The sequence below is a fragment of the Dromiciops gliroides genome, chromosome 3 (assembly GCF_019393635.1).
Source record: "Dromiciops gliroides isolate mDroGli1 chromosome 3, mDroGli1.pri, whole genome shotgun sequence".
Taxonomy (NCBI): domain Eukaryota; kingdom Metazoa; phylum Chordata; class Mammalia; order Microbiotheria; family Microbiotheriidae; genus Dromiciops; species Dromiciops gliroides.
This window is the reverse complement of record NC_057863.1, coordinates 44744937-44772221: the sequence shown is the minus strand read 5'-3', so window position 1 is coordinate 44772221 and position 27285 is coordinate 44744937. Positions and strand designations below refer to the sequence as shown.

The 27285-nt window shown below is 39.6% G+C and overlaps 1 protein-coding gene across 5 annotated transcripts in view; it reads left to right on the top strand.

Moving 5' to 3' along the window:
• MCF2L2 (MCF.2 cell line derived transforming sequence-like 2) overlaps positions 1–27285 on the top strand; it is a 375955-nt gene that overhangs the window by 186837 nt on the left and 161833 nt on the right. For all 5 annotated transcript variants that reach the window (XM_043992226.1, XM_043992225.1, XM_043992228.1 and 2 more), the window contains exon 15: positions 19101–19189. In XM_043992226.1, the coding sequence (XP_043848161.1) occupies positions 19101–19189 (89 nt within the window). The remainder of the gene's footprint in view (positions 1–19100; positions 19190–27285) is intronic.

Sequence of the window (27285 nt, the reverse complement as noted above, 5' to 3'; positions counted from 1 at the left end):
AGAAGCAAAACGTCGGTGAGGAGGAATAGGGGGAAAGAAGCAGGGGAAAGTACAAAGGGGGTAAATAGAATGGAGGGGAATAGACAGTAATAATAACTGTGAATGTGAATGGGATGAATTCTGCTATAAAACAGAAGCGAATTGCGGAGTGGATTAAAAGCCAGAATCCTACAATATGCTGTTTACAAGAAACACATTGGAAGCAGAGAGATACACACAGAGTAAAGGTAAAAGGCTGGAGCAGAATATATTATGCTTCAGCTAAAGTAAAAAAAGCAGGGGTAGCAATTCTTATCTCAGACAAAGCACAGGCAAAAATAGATCTCATTAAAAGAGATAAGGAAGGAAAGTACATCTTGCTAAAAGGCACTATAGATAATGAAGCAATATCAATAGTAAATATGTATGGGCCAAGTGGTATAGCATCCAAATTCTTAGAGGAGAAGTTAAATGAGTTACAAGAGGAATTAGACAGTAATACCATATTAGTGGGGGATCTGAATTTCCCCCTCTCAGAATTAGATAAATCTAGCCAAAAAATAAATAAGAAAGAAGTGAAAGAGGTGAATAGAATACTAGAAAAGTTAGACATGATAGATATCTGGAGAAAATTGAATGGGGATAGAAAGGAATATACCTTTTTCTCAGCAGTACATGGCATATTTTCAAAAATTGACCATGTATTAGGGCACAAAAACATCATAGTCAAATGTAAAAAGGCAGAAATTGCCTCACTAAAAAAAAAAAAAAAGAATGAATGAGTCAAACAACAAATCATAGAAACAATCAATAACTTTATCCAAGAGAATGACAATAATGAGACAACATACCAAAATCTATGGGATGCAGCCAAAGCAGTGCTTAGGGACCTTTATAGCTCTAACTGCTTACATGAATATAAAAGAGAAAGAGGAGATCAATGAATTGGGCATGCAACTTAAAAAGCTAGAAAAAGAACAAATTAGAAATCCCCAATTAAATACTAAATTAGAAATCCTGAAAATTAAAAAAACTGAAAGCAAGAAAACTATAGAATTAATCAATAAAATGAAGACCTGGTTTTATGAAAAAACCAATAAAATAGATAAAATATTGGTTAATTTGATTTAAAAAAAGAAAGAAGAAAAACAAATTACCAGTATCAAAAATGAAAGGGGTGGGGGGCAGCTAGGTGGTGCAGTGGATAGAGCACCGGCCCTGGAGTCAGGAGTACCTGAGTTCAAATCCGGCCTCAGACACTTAGTACTTACTAGCTGTGTGACCCTGGGCAAGTCACTTAACCCCAATTGCTTCACTAAAAAAAAAAAAATGAAAGGGGTGATGTCACCAACAATGAAGTGGAAATTAAATCAATAATTAGGAATTATTTTCCCCAACTGTATGCCAATAAATTTGACAATCTAAATGAAATGGATAAATATTTACAAAAATACAAACTGCCCAGGTTAACTGAAGAGGAAATAAAATCCTTAAATAAGCCCATATTAGAAAAAAGAAATTGAACAAGCCATTAATGAACTCCCTAAGAAAAAGTCCCCAGGGCCAGATGGGTTTACAGGTGAATTCTACCAAACATTTAAAGAACAATTAATTCCAATATTATACAAATTATTTGGAAAAATAGGTGAAGAAGGAGTTCTACCAAATTCATTTTATGACATAAATATGGTGGTGATACCAAAACCAGGCAGAGCAAAAACAGAGAAAGAAAATTATAGACCAATTTCCCTAATGAATATTGATGCTAAAATCTTAAATAAGATATTAGCAAGGAGATTACAGCAAGTGATCACCAGGATAATACACTATGACCAGGTGGGATTTATATCAGGAATGCAGGGCTGGTTCACCATTAGGAAAACTATTAACATAATCAACCACATCAATAAGAAAATCAACCAAAATTATATGATTATTGCAATAGATGCAGAGAAAGCTTTTGACAAAATACAGTACCCATTCCTAATAAAAACACTAGAGAGCTTAGGAATGGGTGGAGCTTTCCTTAAAATAGTAAGCAGTATCTACCTAAAACCATCCACAAGCATTATATGTAATGGAGATAAGTTAAAGGTCTTCCCAATAAGATCAGGGGTAAAACAGCGATGTCCATTATCACCTCTGTTATTCAATACTATACTAGAAATGTTAGCATTAGCAATCAGAGAAGAAAAAGGAATTAAAGGAATTAGAATAGGCAAGGAGGAAACAAAACTATCACTCTTTGCAGATGATATGATGGTATACTTAAAGAATCCTAGAGAATCAACTCAAAAATTACTTGAAACAATTAACAACTTTAGCAAAGTAGTTGGATCATTGTATTGCTGAAAATAGCCAATTCATTCACAGCTGATCATCTTACAATATTGCTATCACTTTGTACACAGTACATTTCACTTTGCATCAGCTCATGTAAGTCTTTTTGGGGTTTTGTGAGAGCATGATGTTCATCACCTCTTAGAGCACAATATTATTCCATTATAATCACATACCCAAGTGATGAGAACCCCTCCCCCCCAATTTCCAATTCCTTGCCACCAGAAAAGAGCCCTATAAATACCTTTGTACCCATAGACCCTTTTACTTTTTGGTTTTTATCTCTGTCTCTGGCCTGTTAACCAATATAATAGGCATGAGGTAGTACCCCAGAATTGTCCCAATTTGCACTTCTCCAATAAACAGTGAGAGCATTTTCTCCATATGGCTATAGATAGCTTTGATTATTTCGGAAGTCCTTTATAACTTTCTACCTCTAAGCTCTCTATCTTCTCACTCACAAGTAGAATGTAAGATTCTTTGGTTTCATTTGTTTGTTTGTTTTATTTTATTTTTTGTGGGGCAATGAGGTTTAAGTGACTTGCCCAGGGTCACCCAGCTAGTAAGTGTCAAGTGTCTGAGGCTGGATTTTAATTGAGGTCCTTCTGAATCCAGGGCTAGTGCTTTATTCACTGCCTCATAGCTTCCCAGTTTGTTTGTTTTTGAGATGAATAGGGTTAAGTGACTTGCCCAGGGCTACACAGCTAGTAAATGTCTGAGGTCAAATTTGAACTCAGGTCCTCCTGATTCCAGGGATGGTGCTCTAGAATGTAGATTCTCAAGAATAAGGACAGTTTCCTTTTTTTTTTCCATATCCTTAACACCCAGAATAATGCATGCGCGTGCACACACACACACACACACACACACACACACACACTCTAGGGCATTAATGAATAATGAATGCTAAACCAAAATGCTAAAACAAATGTCATTGAATACCCAGAGGAAGAGAATCTATCAAGAAATTGGGAAGGCCCAATATGCTCCCCTTAAGTCCAGTGAGCCAGTAACTTTAGCCTTTATGTTCACTGGTTAATCTATATTCGTGGGGATTTCTGGCATATATAACAAACAGAAACTTTCCAGAATAGAGTGGATGAAAGGGAGGGAGCAGGAAGAAAAAGGGAAATCAAAATGGTTCATGAATGGTTTGATGCCAACTTGGAAGGAGGAGTCTAGTCAAGTGCTCTAGGGAAGCTTGGTAGTGGTATGAATCACCAAGTCCTGTTGAGTCATTTGGGGAACTGTTCACACCAAAGGCTGGAAAGCATTCCCCAAAGGGTTTAATTTATGACAGCATCATGAGTAGGTCCCTAACCTTTTGAAGCCCACATGCAGGAAGATATTCAATACCTCCCCATACTGGGTATTGGGCAGTGGACCCCTCAATACTCCAAATATTTCTGAGCTCTTCTCTCAGAGGCAGGAGACTGTTCTGGATGGATCGCAGGTTTAACTCTGGCACTTGATTCTCATATTTTTATGTTCCTGAAGCCAAGATTCTTTTTTTTTTCTTTTTTGGTGGGGTAATGGAGGTTAAGTGACTTACCCAGGGTCACACAGCTAGTAAGTGTCAAGTGTCTGAGGCTGGATATGAATTCAGGTCCTCCTGAATCCAGGGCCAGTGCTTTATCCACTGTGCCACCTAGCTGCCCCCTGAAGTCAATATCTTTTTTTAAAAAATGAAACCGTCAGATTAAGAGTGGTTATGGTAGGGATTCTTTGAGGGATTATGCATGGGACTTTACTGATGAATTACCTTCCAACTCTGAGACTCTGGGATTCAATGATAAATATCTTGGGCACATTATTTCAATCCAACTCCCTTTCTCACTATTCCAGGGCAGAGGAAAACCCACACACATACATCAACAAAACACTCCCCAAACCTTCCATGGTTCTCGTTGGCCAGGGTCATGGAATCTGAGTGATGGACAGCAGTGATGTACAGAGGAGAGAGAACTGGTTCAGAAGTCAGCCAGCACGGGGCCAAAATCTTCCTGGCTGTATAGCCTGCCTGTGTTACCACAGACAAGTCACTTAGACAGTCCTCAGTTTCATCATCAGTAACACGAAGGGGTTGGATTAGATGGACTCCAACGTCCCTTGTAGTTCAAAAACCACGATCTTCTGACGAGTGAGGAGACTAAGATAAAATGATTTGCCTGAGGTTACAAAGCTGACAAGTAAGAACTGGAAGCTGTGGGTTCTGATCTCAAATCTGCTCTTCTTTCTAGCATAGCAGGATGTTTTTCTGGTGACTAATAGGCTGACTAAAAGGATTTTTATTCAGCGTATAGAATGCTGTGATACTTTAGCCAAGATGAATTGGGTTATGTGGTGGTTTGGGGGTTTTCTTTTGGGGGGAAGGCTGGTAGTCTGGATCTGTGACTTCATCTATGTAAGGAATTCCTTCCCACAATGCCCACTGGTACCTCCCCTGAGATTTACAGTCTTAGGGGCAGCTAGGTGGCATAGTGGATAAAGCACTGGCTCTGGATTCAGGAAGACCTGAATTCAAATCTGATCTCAGAGACTTGACACTTACTAGCAGTGTGACCCTGGGCAAGTCACTTAACCCTCATTGCCCCAAAGGGAAAAAAAAAGATTTACAGTCTTAGAGCATTGTTACCTGGGACAATTTGCATTTGGTCACAAGGTATGTGGCAGAGACAAGGCTTGAACCTAGTTCTTCCTGACACCAAGGCCAGCCCTCAGACTATTATGCTGGCCTGCCACTCAGTTTAAAACCCAAATATACAAACAAACAAAAAAAGAAGAAACGATTATAATCATCCTAATAGGACAGCTAGGTGGGACAATGCATAGAGCAATGGACTTGGAATCAGGAAGACTCATCTTCGTGAGTTCAAATCTGGCCTCAGATACTTCCTAGCTGTATGACCCTGGGCAAGTCACTTAACCCATTTTGCCTCAGTTCCTCATCTGTAAAATGAGCTGAAAAAGGAAATGGCAAGCCAAGACAGTATCTTTGCCAAGAAAATCTCAAATTGGAAGCATGGAGAATTGCACATGACTGAGCAACCATGATGACCAAACATTCTAACACTTCTAAAAAAGTCTATCTTTCCTTTCATTCTGCTCCCACTCCCCAACACACACACACACACACACACACACACACACACACATACTTATCATTACCCCAGATCTCCAGTGACAGAGGATTTTGAGTCAAAGGCTCTGGGTTTGAATATCTGCTCTGCTGTGTTTTGCTTCTTACTTGGGCAAGGTTCTTCACCATTTCTCTGGCCTTCCATTTTCTCTACTATAAAACAAGGGACAGATAACTGCCTCTAAGGTCAGTCCAGCCCTAACTACAAGGCCCCATGACTTGTAAAAATCTGCTATTCAACCCCTCCTGCTGAATTTATGGAAAGCTGCACTATTTCCTTGTGCCTTGGCATCCAGGGGCCATGGGTGTAGTTTACCTACCCATTCCAGAAAAGTCCCAAGTGGGAGAGTATTCATTGCCTTGGACAAAAAGCTATTTGATTCCTTACTTCCTCCTCTTCAAGGCTCCAGCTCTAGGTAAAAAACATGATTCACCAGAGAGTTTGGACACTTGAATGACAAAGATCTTGGAGATGAGCCAGTTTAAAATGGGGCCAGATTTTCTCTTACTAACCAGATTTTTTTCCCCCCTTTCATTAAAGTTAGAGGGTATTTTTAAAAGTCAGCTACTACTGCATCTGATGGTGTGAGTCACACTTCTGGGCATAAAGCTATTTACCTGTACAAATATTTAGATCCCTTCTCTTCCCACTCCAGTCCAATATGTTAAAGAGTGATTTTCCTAAAACACAGATCCGATCCCACCAGCACCTTTGCCCCAACCCTTCCCTTTTGCCTACAGGAGAAAATATAATATGCTCTGTTTGGCACTCAAAGCCCTTCATAACCTAGTCCCCTTGTACTTTTATAGTCATCTTAAACCCGACTTTCCAACACACAGTCTTTTTTTTTTTTTAAGTGAGGCAATTGGGGTTAAGTGACTTGCCCAAGGTCACACAGCTAGTAAGTGTTAAGTATCTGAGGCTGGATTTGAACTCAGGTACTCCTGACTCCAGGGCCGGTGCTCTATCTACTGTGCCATCTAGCTGCCCCACAACACACACTCTTGTAAGCAGTGACACTGGCCTGGCTTGGCTATTCTATGAACAAGATACTCTATCTCTTAGCTCCGGGCATTTTGTCTGGCTGTCCCTCATCCCTGAAAGGTTCTCCCTCCTCCACTCACACTACTAACCTCCCTGGCTTCTTTTAAGTCCCAACAAAAATTCTACCTTCTTCAAAAATTTCACCTTCCCCCATCCTTAACCTGGGTGCTATCCTTCTAATCATTTCCTATTTATCCTGTCTATGGCTTCTCTCTACATATTCCTTTGCTAGTTCTCTCCCTTATTAGATTGCAAGCTCCTTGAGGGCAAGGAGTATCTTTTGCTTCCCCCACTGTCCTCTTCCCCCACTCTCCCCCTCCTCCTCCCCTCCTCCTTCTTTCTCCTCCCCCTCCTCCCCCATCCTCCCACTCCCCCCCCTTCCTCCTCCTCACTCCTTCTCCTCCTCCCCTCCTCCCCTTCCTCCTTTATTCCCTGTATTCTGTATTACAGGCTTAATAAATATTTGTTGAATTTAAATTGAATTTCAAAACGTCAGAGGAGCTCTTCAACTTAGAGGCACTCTATATAAGAAAGATGGCAAGAAACTCTTCCCCTCTCCCAAAATGATAAAATGTAGAATTCTCTCTTTAGCCTATTTAAAAGTTGGTTTGTTACTTTCTTTTTAGATCACTGCACCTCCCAGTATATCCCATGTCCTCTCTCCCTTCCTGAGACTTATATCTTTAAGAGTGCAGTGGATAAAGCACTGGCCCTGGATTCAAGAGGACCTGAGTTCAAATCCAGCCTCAGACACTTGACACTTACTAGTTGTGTGACCCTGGGCAAGTCATTTAACCCTCATTGCCCTGCCCGCCCCCCAAATGCTATCATCAAGAATTTTAAAAGTAGGAAAAACAGTATGACAAAACCAGCCAAGACATCTACTTGAATTGTCACTCTGAAGCCAAACCGTTTTGATAGGTGAGAGACCACAAGTTGGTCTAGCTTCTAGACCCCACCATTCTTTGCCCCAGTACAAGTTCATGCCTCCTGCCCCTCCCCCTCCCAACTCTGCTTTTTACCTCCCCCAACACACACGCCATCTTCTGACTGTACATTTTCATTTGCTGTTCCCTAATCATGGAATTTTCTACCTCCTGGCTTCTTTCAAGTGCCATCTAAAATCTTACCTTCTGCAAGAAGCGTTTCCTGATCCCCCTTAATGCTAGTGCCTTCTCTCTGAAATTATCTCTGATTCAGCTGGTCTCCAGTATATATCTTGTTTGCATGTGGTTGTTTGCATGTGATCTTGTCCATTACAGCATTCTTGAGGGCAGAGACTTATTTTGGCCTTCCTTTGTCTCTCTAATTAGACATCTAACATTGCGAGTGCTAGGCACTGTGCTAAGTGCTGGGAAGACAAGAGAAAAATATTTCTTATTCTCAAATGAGCTTACAATCTAATGGGAGAAGAAAAAAAAAACAATCTAGGGCAGCTAGGTGGCATAGTGGATAGAGAGCACAAGCCCTGGATTCAGGAGGACCTGAGTTCATATCCGGACTCAGACACTTAACACTTACTAGCTGTGTGACCCTGGGCAAGTCACTTAACCCCCATTGCCTCACCAAAAAACAAACAAACAAAAAACAATATAATGGGAGAGAGCAGGCAAACAGCTACAATTAAGCAAGTTAAATATAGGATAAATTGGAGATAATCAACAGAAGGAAAGCCTTGGTATTAAGGAGATGGGGAAAGGCTTCTTGAACAATCTGGGACTCCAAGAAAGCCAAGGGATGGAGATGAGACAGAGAGAATTCCAGACCTAGGGGACAACCAGTGATAATGTGTGAAGTCAGGAAATGGAGTGTCTCATGTAACGAACAGCAAGGAGACCAGTCTTCTTACACCTTAGACCCTACTATATGATTGGATTCAGTTAACACTGGTTTTGATTCTGTGTGCCTTCAGAAATGGAGTGTGTCATAGAGAAGAGTTTAATGAAAGAACTCCCCAAACATGACTATTGTTTTTAGTGCATGCCATTCAAGAATTAAACAATAAGATACCTAAAATAACTAACAAAACAATTTGACAACTTTGTTCCTGGGTCATTGGTCTTTGTCCAATATTTGTGGTCCATTCTTCAAATCTTTCTGCTTCTGTCTTTCAAATAAATCTAAGTGTAAAATTATTTCATCAGAGAGGCAACAGAAACTCAGAAAGAACTAAGAGAAATGACCGCCAAGACCATCCCAAGGAAGAGAGGGAGTTTCACTTGATCTTCCTCCTCTTTGACTCTTCACCCCCATTGCCCTCCATAATAGCACCAGGATGCACCCACCCCCCCCCCACACACACACACTACCACCACTACCAAGTTCAGACTGTGAGAACCATGCTGCTGTCTTAGGGTCATTCATAAAGGATAACATGACAAAGTCCACCATATAGTGCTGGGGTATATTTAAAGACAAGCTTGATGTTTATGGTATTTAAATAGCAGGAGAAATTGTCAAAGTTGTGAAGTAAGAATGTTCCTTTTTTCAGTCCACACTGGTCTCATTTCTGAGTTCTCCAACTGGAATTAAATGGAGAATCTGGAAAAGATTCATAGGGGAGATAAGGAAGAGGACAATGCAAATTATTAGCGGAATGTTTGGTCACTGCAACAACCCTCCCTTTGTTCCCCAAGTTTATTGGATAACAAAAAGTTTGTCGCATATTTATACAGCATTTCACATTTGAAAAGTGATGTATAAGCACGTTGTCATATATTCTTTTCATCTTTTACAGTGATCAGCATGACTTTGGGGTCATCAAATAGGACTAAATGGATGAGGATATAGCCTATGGTAAAGGTTTTGTAGGGTAGGGTGGTTTATAACCATTTTTGCTGTTCTATTACAAGATAAAACAATCCCAGTACCTTTGACTTCACTCTTTAAAAACAAAATAAGTAAGGGGCAGCTAGGTGGCTCAGTGGATAAAGCACTGGCCCTGGATTCAGGAGGACCTGAGTTCAAATCCAGCCTCAGACACTTAACACTTACTAGCTGTGTGACCCTGGGCAAGTCATTTAACCCCAATTGCCTCACTTAAAAAAAATAAGTAAACAACTTCTCGCTTTTATTAATCAATGAGCATTTAGTCAAACTATTACCCAAAAGATAGTTGATGCATTCCACGCCAAGCCAGATAACAGAGAATTTCCTCTATTGGCAGAGCTTTTTATCACTGAAAAATAACTAAGTCCTATATGGCCATAAATTTGTGAAGGTTTGTTTGCTTGTTTGTTTTGTTTTATTTTGTTTTATATACAATACATGGCTTACCACTTTCTAAAGAATTAGAATACTGATGTAATGTACTCAAAATGTGGATTGAGACATGTCTTTTTTAGCCATGGCAAATGAAGGGATTTGTTTTACTTGACTATGAATTTTGGAAATGTAAGCTCTTTTTTCCTTTTCTTTTCTTCTTTTCTTCTTCTCTTCTCTTCTCTTCTCTTCTCTTTTCTCTCCTTTTCTTTTCTTTTCCTTGAGTGGGTACAGGAGTTGTGAGGGACAGAAAGCAAATATTTGTTGATTGAAAAAAAAATTTCATCTTAAAAAGAATACAATGATGTAAATTAAACACAGAAGCAAAGATGAAGTGAATTTAGTCTTTCCTTGATGGTTCAGAAGGCAGAACAAGATCTTGCAGTTCCTCCAGATTAGCACTATGAGCATTAATATAGTGACTATTAATGTCATTGTCAATATTAATACTCATTGTATAGTAAATGTGCCACAAGGCCTGAAAATAGGGCCTGCTGTTATTCTGACTTGATAAGTTATCCTCTAAAGACCTTTTAGTAACACACTTCCTCTTTTTTTGTGTGTGGTGCAATGAGGGTTAAGTGACTTGCCCAGGGTCACACAGCTAGTGTCAAGTGTCTGAGGCCAGATTTGAACTCAGGTCCTCCTGAATCCAGGGCTTGGTGCTTTTTCCACTGTGCTACCTAGCAGCCCCCACACTTCCTCTTTAAAGACCTCAGCCCTCCTACCCCTTCAAGAACCAGTTGGTTCCGCCAAAAGAATTCATCAGCTGGTGACTAACCCTGGAAACATGAGCCTTTCTGCACTTGCTTACCTTGGTCTTCAGACAACAAACACACAGCCCTTTGCTGGACCCCACTGGAAGCCCTTTCAGCTTGTAAATAAAGGGGATCTTAGACTCCATTGGCCTAGCAGTTGCAAACCCAGGCACACCCCATAGCAGGAGCTGAAATGTCAAAGTTGGCAAAGCTGAGCCTGGAGTATTAAGAGAAGGAAGACCAGGTTGTGATCTTGGTTCCCCTACTTATAATCAGTGTAATTGCGTAAGTCCCTTAACCCATGTGGGTCCTGGTTTCCTTCTGTATCAAATGGAGGTAAACTGGATGATGGAAGGTTTCCATCAACTCTAAATCTTGTGAAGTGTGTGATACCCTTGAATTGGCATCGGATGGATGGTTTCATTATTACAGAGAAGTCCCAGATGAGTAAACTCCCTCTGCCAATCCAGGTAGGCAACTTCTTGGCAATTTATAGTCTTAAAGAGGTATCAGGAATGTGGAGAGATGACCTGATTTGCCCAGAGGGCACACATTCCACAGTGTCAGAGGCAGGCTTTGGCCCTAAATTAGCTAGCTTTCTTTCTACTACATCAGTCACAACCTCTTGAATAAAAGGCCTTCAATCTCAAATGCAGATCACATGGATGTATGATTCTGCGATCATAGATTTAAAGCTGAAAAGGAACTGAATTTCTTCAATCAACTGAGAAACAAAGAGGTGGGGCTATGATTTCCCTGGCATAGAGGTGGGAAGCCTCATCCCCTGGATCACAATTCAGGGTCCCTTCTTCTTCACATCACCTCCCCCAACCAGGTGTTATTTTCATGTCCCTAGATTGTGAGATCAAACACACACACACACACACACACACACACACACACACACACACAATCTCTGGTGAATTGAGAGTAAGAGCTGACAAATAACACTTCAAAGTTCACAAGGGGCTTTACTTACATTATGTCTTTGGAGCCTCACAACAACCCTACGCGGTGGGGACAGCAGGTTATTATTATTCCCATTTTATAGATGAGGAAATTTGCAGGTTAGGATATTAAATAACACAGCCAATAAGTGACCGAAACCTCATCAGAGCCCTGACACAAAGCCCAGCACTCTGTCCACTGGGCAAAAATACTTTCTATGAAGGAAATCTCCTTAGAGGCTCCCTTGGGCAGCCTCCACAATGTTGCACGTGCCAGGTCAAGATCACAGCGCTCAACCCCAGTCAAATTCCCCTGTAGTCTTCATAAGGCACTTTGGAAAATCTCAACAAAGTTAAGGAATGACAGAAGTTATACCTTTGGGCAGATCTGGAGGCAAGATCCAGACTGAATGTGTTGTGGAAGCTGTGTGTGCTGAGGAGCATGTGAGCAACAACAGCCACTTTAGGAAGGGCATGAGGAATTTCATAGCCAATAACCAAGATGGCCCAGAACACTAGAGAATTCCATCCTTTAGTCTGACGTGCAGGCTCCTCTAAATGCAGGCATAGCTATAGCCATGTGCTGGCAATCAGAAGGGATCCTCTGGTTTGTAGCTGCCACTATTCTTGCTGTCCAGCAACTAGGACTTCAAGCACTTAATGATATCCTGAAACAAAAAGCAGGTGCAAGTCTTACCCAGTATACACAAAGCCACCAATGAAAATGACCCCACAGACACTAACCCACTGTTGGTGGAGTTGTGAAAAGATCCAACCATTCTGGAGAACAATTTGGAACTGTACCCAAAGAGCTATAGAACTGTGCATACCCTTTGATCTAGCAATAAGCCAGCTAGGTTTATATCCCAAAGACATCCCCAAAAAGAGAAAAAGACCTATTTGTACAAAAATATTTACAGCAGCTCTTTTTGTGGTGGCTAAGAATCAGACATCAAAGGAATGCCCATCCATTAGGGAATGGCTAAACAAGCAGTGGTATATGATGGTGATGGAATATTATTGTGCTATAAGAAATGACAAACGGGATGATATCAGACAGACTTGGAAAAACTTGTATGAACTGATGCATAGTGAAGTGAGCAGAACCAGGAGAATGCTGTGCACAGAGACAGCAATATTTGATGAAGAACTGTGAATGACTAAACTATTCTCAGTAATACAATGATTAATCAAGGCAATCCCAAAGGACTAATGATGAAGCATACTATCTGCCTCCAAAGAAAGAACTGATATTGATGGAACACAGACTGCAGCATGCTATTTTTCACTTTCTTTCATTTTTTCTTTTATTCAAGTTTTCTTGTACAAAATGACTAATATGGCAATGTTTTACATAATTGCATGTGTATAACCCACATCTGATAGCTTACCACCTCAGGGAGGGGGAGTAGGGGGGTGGGGAGGAGGGATAAAATTTGGAATTCAAAACTATAAATTAAAATGTTTATTATTTTTTTAAAAAGTGACCCCACAGTGTGCTCTCCCCAGCTTTCTCAGACTTCCACTCAAGCCAGCCAACCTAGCCAGCACCAAAAAGAAGCTAGCCTAGTTACTGGTCAGCTTCAGCCTCCTTTGATTCTTGGCTTCTGGCTAGCTTTTGAGTGGGAGAGAGACCTTTTCCAGGGCCATTTACAAGAGCTTCTGCCACCTTCTAGATTTGAAGGATTCTAAAAACCATGACCCTCCTTCCAGAACCCTGCAATATTCACTATCTCCATCCATCTTTGGTCTGTCATCTTTGATAGTTTGCTGCTTATGAGGTAAAACTTCAAAATGGGGCTGATTTGCATTTCTCTTTGTATTAGTGATTGGGAACAGCCTTTTATTGTTTTTATTTCATTTATTTAGCTATTTTTGCAGGGCAGTGAGTATTAAGTGACTTGCCCAGAGTCACACAGCTAGTAAGTGTCAAATGTCTGAGGTCGAATTTGAACTCAGGTCCTCCTGAATCCAGGGCCTGTGCTTTATCCACTGTGCCACCTAGCTGCCCCCAAGGGAGCAGCCTTTTATAAGACACTTAAAAATAACTTTCCATGGGCTTGGTCCCCTCCTTTATCTACTGGGTAGGGGGTTTTGGTCTTATATATTTGTTTGCTCCAGATAGCGCTCAGGAATCAGACCTTCAATAGAGATATTTAATACTAGACTTTTCCCCCTCACATGCAACTTCTTTCCCCTTTAGTCTCATTGTGTTCATTTTGTTTGAGTGAAAACTTTCCAATTTTTAAAACATCATGTTTATCTACTTTTATTTTTTATGATTGATTCTGTTTTCTTGTTTGGTTAATAATTCATACCCCTATGCATAGATAGGAAAAGTGTCTGACCTGGTATTCATTCTTTCTCCCTGAGTTTGACTTTTCATATAAGGTCACCGATTGATAATTCAGATTTCTTTGTGGCATACAATACAATATGTTAGTCTCTGACACTGCTACTGCTCTGGTGCAGGTCCCCATTATTCCAGGACTATTTCAATAGCCTGATGGTTGGTCTGTCTGCCACAAGTCACTCCCTGTTCCAGTCCGTTCTCCATTCAGCTGTCAAAGTTATCTTTCTTTTCTTTTCTTTTCTTTTTTTGCGGGGCAATGAGGGTTAAGTGACTTGCCCAGGATCACACAGCTAATAAGTGTCAAGTGTCTGAGGTCAGATTTGAACTCAGGTCGTCCTGAATCCGGGGCCGGCTCTTTATCCATTGCGCCACCTAGCTGCCCCCCAAAGTTATCTTTCTAAAGCATTGGTCTAACCATATCACCCCCTTCTCAATAAACTCCAGCAACTTTCTATAACCTCCAGGATCAAAAACAAAATCCTGTGCTTGGCATTCAAAGCCCTTCACAACCAGCGCCTCCCCCCCCCCCCCCCCCCCCCCCCCCCCCCGTCCATTTACATTCTAATCCCTACACAGCCATGAGGGCAGCTGAAGTATGTGCTATGGAAGGCTTAGAGCTTGGTCAGGCATTGAATATGCCAAGGTCATCCACTGCAACCTCTACCATCTCCAGGTGTCTTGACTTTTCTCCTGCCACTGGACTTTGATGACTCAGGAAGAGAAAGTGAGACTGATGACTTTGTGCATCCCCATGACATCACTGGTCCTTTTCAAAAAAGAAGGATAAACACCAACAATAACACCTCCTATCTTTGCCACCCTCCTCCTTCTGGCCCAGGGTCAGAGCACATTGGAAATTTAATGGTCAATTCTACACACGTAATTTTAGGAGGGACATTGAATGGTATCCAGAAAACAGTCAGGATAGTCAGGAGCCTCAGATTCATGTGAGACAAAGATGATCTGAAATGACTGGGGTTATTTAGCCTAGAAAAGGGGTTTGAGGCAGTACAGTATCCAGCACATAGTAGGTATTTAATAAATGTGTGTTGGTTGATTGATTGGCATGATAACTGTCTTCAAATGTTTGAAGGGCTACAATCTTAAAGAAAGATTAGATACTTGTTAAACTTGAGATCAAGAAGAACTGGATTTGTTAGTTCTCCTCTTGTGCCTTATTGAGGCATAGGGTGCGTCTGCATTTTTGGAGGTTCTGCCAACAGAGTGGAAGTTCTGGAAGTTTCTAGGAAAGTTGGAAGGGTTCTAGTGTGGAACTGATGACTAGCTGTGTCTGAGCACCTGGTGACCCAAGCATAAACATGCTTATCATTTTGGAAGACTAGATACCAAGAGATGAGGCTTTTGTGCATGGTGAACCATTAACAGAGTGGGGTGGGAAGCCCAGTCTTCAGTACTGTACAAGACTTTCTACTCCCATAGCCCACAGTGACAATAGGCAAATGGTACTAAAAATGACAAGTTCTTGTACTATCTCAAGGATACAATTCATTAATTGTGCTGTTAGTTCTCTTCAAGCTTATCTTAATCTACTGAGCAATGAATTAGCATAACTCCCAGAGGAAGTGAATCCTATTTTACATATCAAATAAGATAATGCATGCAAAACTCTTGGCAAACCTTAAAGTGCTTTAGTGCTATAGAGATATCTATCAGTTATTGTAGTTGGCTTATCTATATGGAGACATTCTTGCTGTCCCTGAAGCCAGAAGTAATGATGATGTTCCAGCTAATTAGAGGATCCCTGCAGCCTATTCTCAAATGGACAAATAAAGGATTTGGCAGGGTTGATTTCATTGTATGGTTGATTTCATTGTATGCTTACAGCAACAAAGAACATCACTTCATGGGACACTTGGGCATCTCACTTCTGTCGTCATGATAAGCATAAGCAGATAGGATGTGACTCAAAGCCTCAAATGGATTTGTGATACCAATAACTCAAGGGGCAGCTAGGTGGCACAGTGGATAAAACACCGGCCCTGGATTCAGGAGGACCTGAGTTCAAATGTGGCCTCAGACCCTTGACACTTACTAGCTGTGTGACCCTGGGCAAGTCACTTAACCCTCATTGCCCCATCAAAAAAAAAAAAGAAAAGAAAAGATACTAATAATTCGGGAATTCTCTCCAGAGGTGCAGGTCACAAGCCATGCCTGCCTACCCATCCTGTATGACTCTTAGCTATGTCCTTCCAAAAGGATTACCTCTAGGGGTCCACCTGATGTGTGAGAGGTCTTCCTTGTTTTTCCTCAGCATTGTGAGTATACCCATGGAACACCCAGCTGTCTACCTTGGTATCCCTTACTCTTGCCAGGGACTTACCCACCTTTTCCTTCTGCCATGGCATTTGTTGCTGACATTTTTACTCCTGTGTTTGTTTCTCTGGAGTTCCTTGTGCAGTGTATGTCCTATTCTGCTCACACCCTCCAACTACCTTTCCATTACCCTCTGTGCAGTGCTCATCTTTAGTTCTTCAGGGGCAGCAGTCCTGCAACACTAGTAAAATGTTTATATTACCAAAATGGACCTTTGATTCCTTTTGTCATGTGATGTGTTTTTATGCTACAAATTAAAAAACTTAATTTTGATAAGAGGTACACAGGCTTCAACTGGCTACCCAAGAAGTCCACAAAAAGTTAAGAATCCCTGGTGTACAAGGATTCCTGGCTCTTCACATATCTTTAGCAATTTAATACCCCATCATTAAGTGGTAAAAATACAGAATTAGTTCACAGAAATTATGAGAAGCAGGAAGTTTCAGTCATTTAAAAATATTTTACTATGTGTGGGATGAAACAAAAAAAATACTTAAGTTTAGAAATCTTCTGAACTTCTAGAGAGGAGAGAAAACTAGGGGAGAGAGTGGGAAAGGGACTTTTAAAAGAGTGTACAGATAAGATTAAGAGGGTGGGCTGAATAGATAAGGGAAGAATTTTAGAGTGGGTAAAACAAGTAATAAGAGGGTAGAGGGAAAAGAGAAGGTAACAGGAATGGGTTTTTTGGAGAAGGAAAATAGCAAAAATAAGATGTAGGAAAATTCATAGATAGTAATTATAATTTTGAATGTGAATGTGATGAACTCACCCATAAACAAACATAATAACCTTGTCTTTGACAAGTATAAAGCCTTAAGATTTGGGGATAAGAATTCATTATTTAGTAACCTTTGTTGGGAAAAATGAAAAGCAATATGTCAGAAACTGGGCATAGACTGATATCTTACACCATATACCAAAATAAGTTCAAAATGGATATATGACCTAGATAAAAAGAGATATTTTACAAAAAAATTAGAAGAACATGGAACATATTACTTATCAGACTTAGGGATAGGTGAAGAATTTATGAATAAAAAAGAGATAGCAAAGTTAGATATAAAATGGATAATTTTGATTACAGTAAATTTTTTAAAAAACATACTTAAACTAATCTGATTTCATAGCTGTGTGCAGATTGCAGGCTCTCCAAACATTCTCATCTGGTACCAGTTCTTAGCTATACATTACCATAAGTCTCCTATACACCGAAAAGATGGCTAATGTAGTGGCCTGAGGTCTGATGTACCACTTGGACTATTTGTTGTGTCAGTTTTGTAATTATAACATAGTTGCACACAATTGTAACATCCCTTTTTTCTGCTCATACATATCTCCTCAATGATGTCTTTTGGGAGACTTTTCATATGAGAATTGATAACATGTACCAATCTGTTTATTTCAACACATATCTTTCCAGGAAGAAACAACAAATATGACTAAATTAGAATAAGGAAACACTTTAAAATTTTTTTTTCTTTTACATTTGACCTCTTAAGTAAGGGTTTGTAACCTTCTTTGTGTCCTAGACCCCTTCACCAGGGGTCTGGTGAAGCCTATGAATGCTTTCTCAAGAATTATGTTTTTATATGCAGAAAATACTATATATAGGACTCGAAAGGAAATGAATTATACTATAAGACAGGTATCAAAATATTTTTTTTTAAAGTTAATGAATTCCAGGTTGAGAATTTCTATTTTAGAGAACCAAGTATTTTAAGAGATGAATAATTGTGATTTGCTTTTTTTTTTAAAGACCCCTGACATCTTTGTTTGTTTGGGCAACGAGGAGTTAAGTGACTTGCCCGGGGTCATACAACCAGTAAGTGTCAAGTGTCTGAGGCCAGATTTGAACTCAGGTACTCCTGAATCCAGGGCTGGTACTTTATCCTCTGCACCACCTGGCTACCTCGTGATTTGCTTTTTTTTTTTTTTAATTTTAGCAGGGCAATGGGGGTTAAGTGACTTGCCCAGGGTCACACAGCTAGTAAGTGTCTGAGGCCAGATTTGAACTCAGGTACTCTTGAATCCAGGGCCGGTGCTTTATCCACTGCGCCACCTAGCTGCCCCGTGATTTGCTTTTAATTGAGTTTTAAAGAGGCAGAAGCCAGCACCATGACTAGTTATTTGGTATACAAGTAGTCCTAGCTTGAGTTACACATTTTTGTTGCTTGATAGAAATCAAAGCAGCCCATTCTCAATGTACTAGTGACAAATTCAGGGGAAGGATCATGGAGAGGTTAGATTTTGTACAAAATATAGGCATTGCAGATGTAATTTTAGAGTTCTTTGGTAATGAATCTCTAATTCAAAAAATGGACTGAAGTATTACACTTTTTATCCTTAATACCTGCTGTATACTTGTTATAGAAGTCCTTTCTCATGGTCCCATCCATAGGATGGGCCATCATCATTTCAAAAGAAGTTGGCAGATTTAATCCTAGGAAAGAAATTATACTCATTTAATTTCAACAAAATGAAATTTTTGACAGAGGACTTGTAGCTTTAAGTTTAGCACTAACCACTAGAAAACATCATTATTTAATATTACTTACTGAGGAAGAAGTGTTGCAGAGTTTCTGCCTTGCTTCAGTTTTCACTTGCCTTCTGAAGCAATGAGGAGTAAAAGCAGAATTGAAAGTGTGTCTTTTATGAAATAAAGAGAGTTTACCCTTATGCTTATCTTTCAACATTTTGAAGAACTCTTGAATAAGAGTTTTAGAAAATCACTTGTTCATTTTGCTGAAATTCACCAGCCCCCCCAAAGTGGGAAATAGCAAGCCAAGAAAGAAAAAAATGGAGGCTGAAAAGTGAAACAGGATATAATGTGATTGCAGATGACAATAAGACAACCCAAACCTCCCAGGATAGATTTTTTTTTCTCATTTTACAATGACTTTCAATCAAGGGACACAATATCTCATCAGCATTTCTTTAAACTTAGATTGAAGTGATGCATGAAGCCAGTCAAGGTGGGTCCAGCAGAATACTGGTGATGAGTGAAAGTGAAGAGAACCTGTCCACCAGGAGGAGGTAAGCCTAAAGGAGTCCTGGAAAAGAGCCGGGTTTTCCCTTGGTGGGAGAAAAGGGAGGGGGGGGAGGAGCAGTCGGAAGATGGAAGGGAATTTATTGTAGCTCATCTTTCTCTCTTGACACTTAACAGGAGTGCAACTATAAGAGTGCATTGTATTAGGGGCAGCTAGGTGGCACAATGGATAGAGCACTAGCCCTGGATTCAGGAGGACCTGAGTTCAAATCCAACCTCAGACATTTGACATTTACTAGCTGTGTGACCCTGGGCAAGTCACTTAACCCCAATTGCCTCACCAAAAAAAAAAGTGCATTGTATTTAGAAAGAGTTTGTTATGATCAAAGTTATGGTCTTCCTATACACACAAATCCACAAACCAAAACTATCATTTTTAAATGGGCCATTTTAATCCAAGAAGTGAATGAATGAACCCAAAGTTCAAAATAGTTCATATTTTAAACAAATAATAGGTTTAAATTATTTGTGGGTTATTCCTGAGTTCTGAAATTTTAACTTAGAAATATGCAAGTTCTATGGCATCTCAGCCCATGTGCAATTCTCCAGGTGTGGTAGTTATTTAGGAAGCATGCGATAGTGAAAGAGAAAAGCATTGGTCAAATGTGTGTGTATGTGCATATATACACATGTCTACAGCACACACAAAGCATATACATGCACACACGTATACACATTATGACATGCATTACATATATGCACACACATGTACACAGTATTTATGTATACGTGCCTAAAACATCCTTTTGGAGGGAAACTAATTTTAACCCATTTGTTATACCAGGCAGGAATTCAAGACATCACCAACTCCAGTTGGTGATATTGACATTAAAATTGCTATATTGACATTAAAATTTATTGATATATCTATGTTCTAATCCTAATTTCCAGGTATATCCCTCCCCAGAAAGTCATACTTTGTGAACAATTTCCAAAGTGGAAAAAAGTTTAGCAAAACTAATCAACAGACCAACCATATCTTATAGTACATGTAATGATTACACACAGTCCTCTATCTCAGTGAAAAAAAAGGGGGGGGGCAAGGCTTATCCATTATAATTACACAGTGGTCAGTTTCATTTTCTTTTTTTCTCATTTACATTGTTGTAGTTATTGTATATAATGTTTTCCTGCATCTGCTTACCTCGCTTCATATTCATAATTTCTTATAGCCCACTATACTCCATTCATGTAGCACAATTTGGTCTGTCATTCTCCAATTGATACGCCTATTGACTTAAAAACATATTATTAAAATTTTTTTCTCAATGATGCATAAAAACAATTTTAACATTTAAAAAAAATTTTTGAGCTCAAATTCCCTCCCTCTCCCCCACCCCCACTTGAGAAGGCAAGCATTTTTATATAGATTATACATGTGCAGTCATGCAAAACACATTTCCATATTAGCCATGCTACAAAAGAAAAGACAGATTAAAAAAATAAAGTTTTAAAAGTATGCTTCGATCTGCATTCAGACTCCATCACTTCTTTCTCTGGAGACAGATGGTATTTTTCATCATAAGTCCTTCAGAATTGTCTTGGATCATTGTATTCCTGAGAATAGCTAAATCATTCAGTTAATCATTGTACAATATTGTTGTTACTGGGTATAATGTTGTCTTGGTTCTGTTCACTTCACTTTACATCAGTTCATCTAAATCTTCCTAGGTTTCCTACTTACTTTTATTTAACAAGCATTTATAGCCACACCAGAGCAGAAAGTTTTATTTGTATTCTTTTAGTAGCTGGTTGTGGATTTTAAAATCCCGGGAAGGTCTCTGGGAGGTTGAGATGGCCATACCTACTTACAATCTAATCAGGAAGACAACATACAAACAATGCAAGCTATTTACAGGATAAATAGGAAATAATTAACAGAAGAAAGGCAATGAAATTAAAAGAGGGTAAGGAAGGGCCAACCTGAGTTCAAAATCGACCTCAGACACTTGACACTAGCTGTGTGACCCTGGGCAAGTCACTTAACCCTCATTGTCCACCCACACACACAAAAAAAGAGGGTAAGGAAGGCCTCCAGTAGAAGGTAGGATTTCATTTGGGAGGTCAGTGGTGAAAGCAGAAGAGGAAACTGTGAAACAGCAAGGTTAAAGGACACCTAAGATCACCTAGCTATACATGAAGTGTCAGAGGCATGACTGGTATTTGATGAATCTAAACCCAGCAGGAACTCTCAAAGTTCCTTTAGTTTCCAAAGTTAAATACTGTAATTCTTCCTGTTTTTTTCCTTTTTTGTATCCCCAGTGCTTAGCACTTAGGTGCCTGGCACATCGTAGGTGCTTCATAAATATTGATTTACCTATCTGTCAAATCTCAGAGTTGGAAAGGAACCAGCATTTATTAAGCACCTACTACATACCCAGCACTGAGGTGCTAACCACTTTACAAATATGATCTCATTTGATCCTCGAAACAACCCTGGGAGACAGGTTCTATGATTATCCCCATTTTACAAACTAGGAAACTGAGAAAACAAATTGAGAGATTTGCCCAGGGTCACACAATTTGTAAGTGTCTGAAGCTGAACTTGAACTCAGGTCTTCCTGACTTGTGGGCTCAGAACTCTATCTACTAAACTATGGAGCTAGTTGGAAAGAACCTCAGCGGTCATATAATCTAATCAATATGCAGAAAAAGAGTTCTCTCCACCCCACCCTTAAGAAGGCGTCACCTAGGCTAGGTCTGAAGACCTCTGAAGAAAGGGAGCCAATTCCTCTCTCAGGTGACTTTCATCCTCAGGAAGGCTTTCCTTTACATCAAACCTATATCTGACTCTTTGAATGTTCCATCCACTGCTCTTAGTTTCTGTCTTCTACAGAGTGAGTCTAAACTTTCTTCCTTGTGATATCCCCTTCACATACTTGAAGACAACTGTCAGGCCACCCATATGACCACCACCAGTTTTCTCTTCTAAACATTTTTAGTTCCTTCTGCTAACATTGGCATGTTCTCCAGTGCAAAGGTTTCTACCCTAGTGCAAAGGTTTCTAATTTCTAATCTCTGTGTGTGTGTGTGTGTGTGTGTGTGTGTGTGTGTGTGTGTGATGGACACTTTTGGAAGTCTGCTGAAATCTGTGGATCCCTTTGTCAGCCTAGCGAAACAGACAGACCCTTTTGGCAGTCTAGTGAAATCCATGGCCTCTTTGTAGTTTCATGAAATGAATGGACCCCATCTCAGAATGATGTTTTTAAATGTGTAAATTGAAATTCATAGGATTACAAAGGAAATCAATTATATTGAAATATGGTTTATCTATCTATCTATCTATCTATCTATCTATCTATCTATCTATCTATCTATCTATCTATCTATCTATCTATCTATCTATCTATCTATCTAACTCCAGATTAAGAAGCCATGTCTTAGAGGGGAAACCTTTGGTATTGTGGAAGACAACAAGAGAGACAATTTCTTAAGGGCTATCTATACTGAGGAAAATCCTTTGCAAAATGTATAAGGCCTTCTTATTGTTATTATTAGGTCATTTATGGTCATTCTAAGAACTCACTTCATCTTATAGCAAACAAGTCAGTGGAACTTGTGGTTTTGATGAGGGCTGGGGCAGGTTTTTATAAGGTAACTAAAATGTAAATAGAGTTTATAAAAGGAAGAATTATTATTTTTAACCTTAGAAATAAAGTTATAGGGGGCAGCTAGGTGGCATAATGGATAAAGCTCCGGCCCTGGATTCAGGAGGACCTGAGTTCAAATCTGGCCTCAGACACTTGACACTTACTAGCTGTGTGACCCTGGGCAAGTCACTTAACCCTCATTGCCCTGCCCCCCCCCAAAAAAAAAGAAAAAGAAAGAAAGTTATAACTTCTTTGAAAGATACAGGCAAATTTCCAATAAGTGTATGGTCAAAGGATAGGCATAGCCAATTTTCAAAGGAAGAAATCCAAGCTATGAAGAACTATAAGAAAAATTCTACAAAGCAACTCTGAGGTTCCACTTCCCATCCTTCAGATTGGCAAGGATAACAAAAGAGAAAAATGACAAATGTTGGAGGAAATAAGGGGAAATAGGCACACTTGAGCACTATTGATCACCTGTGAATTGGTCTAGCCATTCTAGAAAGCAATTAGGAATTATGCTTCCTAAATTACTGAATTGTGCATACCATTAGATTCAACTATTATCTCTACTAGTACTATAATCCAAAGAGACCAAATAAAATGGAAAGGGACTCAGACATAAAAAAATCTATTTATAGCTTTTTTTTTTGTTGTAGCCAAAGACTGGAAACTAAAAGGGTGCCCATCAATTAGGTAATGGCTGAACAGTGTGATATATGAATGTAATGGAATGTTATTTTGCCATAAGAAAGGGCAAAATAAATAGTAAACTGGGAAGACCTACAACCTGATGAAGAATAAAATGAATTGAACTAGAACATTTATACAATAACAACCTTCTAGAGAAAAACAACTTTGAAAGACTTTAGAACTCTAATCAATGCACGTATAAATTGAATCTAGAGGAGTGAAGATGAATCATGCCATCCAACTCCTGAGGAGAGGTGATGGACTTCGAATATAACAGGAGACATACACTTTTGCACATAGTCAGTGTGGAAATTTGTTTTGCTGGACTATGAATATTTATTATAAGGGCTCTTACCTCTCCCCCCCCCCCCCATTAGGGAGTGGTAGGGAGAAGCAGTAGAGAAGGCTGTCCCTCCTCATCTCTGCCTCCTGGCTTTCTTCAAGTCTCAACTAAAATTCTACCTCCAATAAGAAACTTTTCCCAAACCCCTTAATTCTGGTGCCTTCCCTGTGTTGATTATTTCCAATTTTCCCTTCACATATCTTGTTTGCACGTAGTTATTTGCATGTTGTCTTTCCTATGAGACTGAGCTTCTTAAGAGCAGGGATTGTCTTTTGCTTTTCTTTGTATCCATAGTGCTTTGCAAAGTGCCCAACACATAGTAGATTCTTAGTAAATGTTTACTGACTGATTGGCAGAGAGATAATAAAGACTTGGGGAAAAAAGAAAGAGGATATAACATTATATCAAAGTGATTATATACTTTAAAAAAAAACAAGAAAAAAGAAAGATACTAACAAAATATCTTTGCAAACAGTATGACAGCTCATGAATTAAAGCATTAGATGAGAGAAGATAGTCCTGTACTAATTTGGGTCATTTTTTTTTCTTTCAGGGCAATGAGGGTTAAGTGACTTGCCCAGGGTCACACAGCTAGTTAAGTGTCACGTGTCTGAGGCTGGATTTGAACTCAGGTCCTCCTGAATGAAAGGCCAGTGCTTTATCCACTGTGCCATCTAGCTGCCCCCAATTTGGGTCATTTTTAAAAGGCACTCAATCTTAGTTCAGCATAACTCTGAAGATATAAAGGTTAAAGCAACAGAGAGTTCTGAATCAAAGCTAATAAAGTTATTTGCATTCTCCATTGACAGATACAATATTTCTGTTAAGTGGAAATGTCAAAAACTTAGTAAATTGGTGCAACTAAAGTTATATTACAACAAATTCTGTTGGATGAAGGGTTCTGCGTTTTGATGCTGTCCCTCTCCTTTGGTTTGCCCAAGATAACCTTGCTCCTTAAGCACCTATGAGGTCCAAAGGACAACACGGGATACCCAATCCCTACACTCCGAGTTTATGCTCTCTTGGAGAGATAGTATAAGTATACCCTGCCACAAGAACAATTCAAGACAATAGGCAATTAAGCTCTAATTGCACAATTTAGGAATTCAGAGAGGAAAGGCCAAAGAGGGTTAGAGTCCTAAGGAAAGGATTGAAGAAGGAGGTAAAAGTGGAGTGGTTCCAGGATGTAGGAAAGGTGAAGGATAGAAAGAGGACATTCCAAGAAAGGGAATCAAGATAAGTGGGGTCTTCAGAAGTCCAGAATTACCAGCTTAGTGGCTACTGGGAAATCAGCCCAACTTGAGCAAAGCGTTCAAATTGGAAAAGAAGTAGCAGATAGGCAGGGTGGGGTCAAACTGCAGGGGGCATTGAAAGCCAGGCAGAGGAAGTTGGATTTGTTGTAATAGAAAATTAGGAAGGGTTTTTAAGTGATGAGTAGTGTTGAGACTGGTCTTTCTGTGTGTCTGTCCTCTGGTTTAGTTTCTCAAGGAGGTTCCCAGAAAACTGAGATACCCCAGGTTCATAACAAGTAACAAACTGAAAACTGCTCAAATGAAAATCTAGTCTGTCAATTGTATACAAGAGAGATTAGAGGGAAGTGAGAGTCTAGTCAAGAGTGGCTGGCTATTAAGAGGTGATCTAGTTGCAACAAAATGGAAGTATTTGTTTGATCTACCTCACAGACTAGTGAAACAGTATCACGTTATAGGAAAAAAGGGGGAGGGATTGGTTACTGAAGACACTGTAGGAGACTTGACTGCTGGTTCTGCGTCTATGTATCTATGTCTGTCTCTGGGCCTCAGTTTTCTTCTTTGTAAAATAAAGGGGTAGGAGTAGATGACTTTTTTTTTTTTTTTTAGTGAGGCAATTGGGGTTAAGCGACTTGCCCAGGGTCACACAGCTAGTAAGTGTTAAGTGTCTGAGGCCGGATTTGAACTCAGGTCCTCCTGAATCCAGGGCCGGTGCTCTATCCACTGCGCCACTTAGCTGCCCCTTCTAGTGCTTTTTTTTTTTTTAAGTGAGAATAGATGACTTCTAAGTTCTCTTCCAGTTTTAAATCCAAATCTATTTCTAAATCTATGAACTTGTAGGCCACTATATTAATCAATCAAAAAATAAGTCAAAAAAAAGGGAAAAGATCCACATGTACAAAAATATTTATAGCAGCTCTTTAAATGGGGGGGATGTCCATCAGTTGGGGAATTGGCTAAAAGTTATGGTATATGATTGTGATGAAAAACTATTGTGCTATAAGAAATGATAAAGAGGATGGTTTCAGAAAAACTTGAGAAGACTTATGTGAACTGAGGCAAAGCAAAGTAAACAGAACCCAGAGAACAATGGACACAGTAATAGCAATATTGTAATGATAATCAATTGTGAAAGACTTAGTAACTCTGATGAATACAATGATCCACAGCAGTTCCAAAGGACTCCTGTCAAAAAATGCTATCTACCTCCAGACAACAAAATGATGGACACTGAGTGTAGACTGAAGCATTTCCCCCCTCTTTTTATTTTCTTTGCTTCATTTTTCACAACATGGTTATGTGGAGATGTTTTACATGACTTCAAATGCATAAGGGCATCATATTTCTTGCCTTCTCAATGGATGGGAAAGGGATGAAGGGAGAGAACATTTGGAACTGAAAAATTTTTTAAAGTTTTAATGCCCAGTAGACAGTTGGTGATATAGGACTGGAGCTTAAGAGAGACTAGGGTTGAACATATAGATCTGGGAGTCATCTGACATTTCCAAGAGAATAAATATAGAGAGAAGGACCCAGGACACAATCATCTACAGTTTGGGGTGATGGTTTTGGCACTCAAGGCCCTAGAGCCGACAAGTCCTTACTTTTTTAGCTTTATCTCATAGTGCCATCCTCTACTTAATTCAGCCAGACTGAATTACTATCCTTCACCCATGCTCAACATTTTCTGTGAACCTAGGATGCTTCTCTCCTCTCACTATCCTTGCATTCTGAAATCTTACTTATCATTCAAGGTGCCACTTCATCTCTATTTTATATAAGCCTTTCCTTGTCATCCCTTTTGAAAATTACCTTTCCCTTCTTGGATCTCCCATAACACTTTGTACCTCTCATGCTCTCATTCTTTCCTGAATTTGATCATTTTACTGTTATTACATATTTATGTGTATTTCCTCCTATGATGTTGTAAGCTCCATGAGGTTACAGGGACCAGCTCTTAATTATATCTATGCCCCACCACCATACTTTTTCACATTTAAAGATTGTATTAGGTGGGGGCAGCTAGGTGGTGCAGTGCCCTGGATTCAGGAGTACCTGAGTTCAAATCCTGCCTCAGACACTTGACACTTACCAGCTATGTGACCCTGGGCAAGTCACTTAACCCCCATTGCCCCGCCCAAAAAAATTACAAAAAAATAGCTTCACAATGTAAAGGTCAAATTGTGAAGCAACAGATTTTAGCTGGG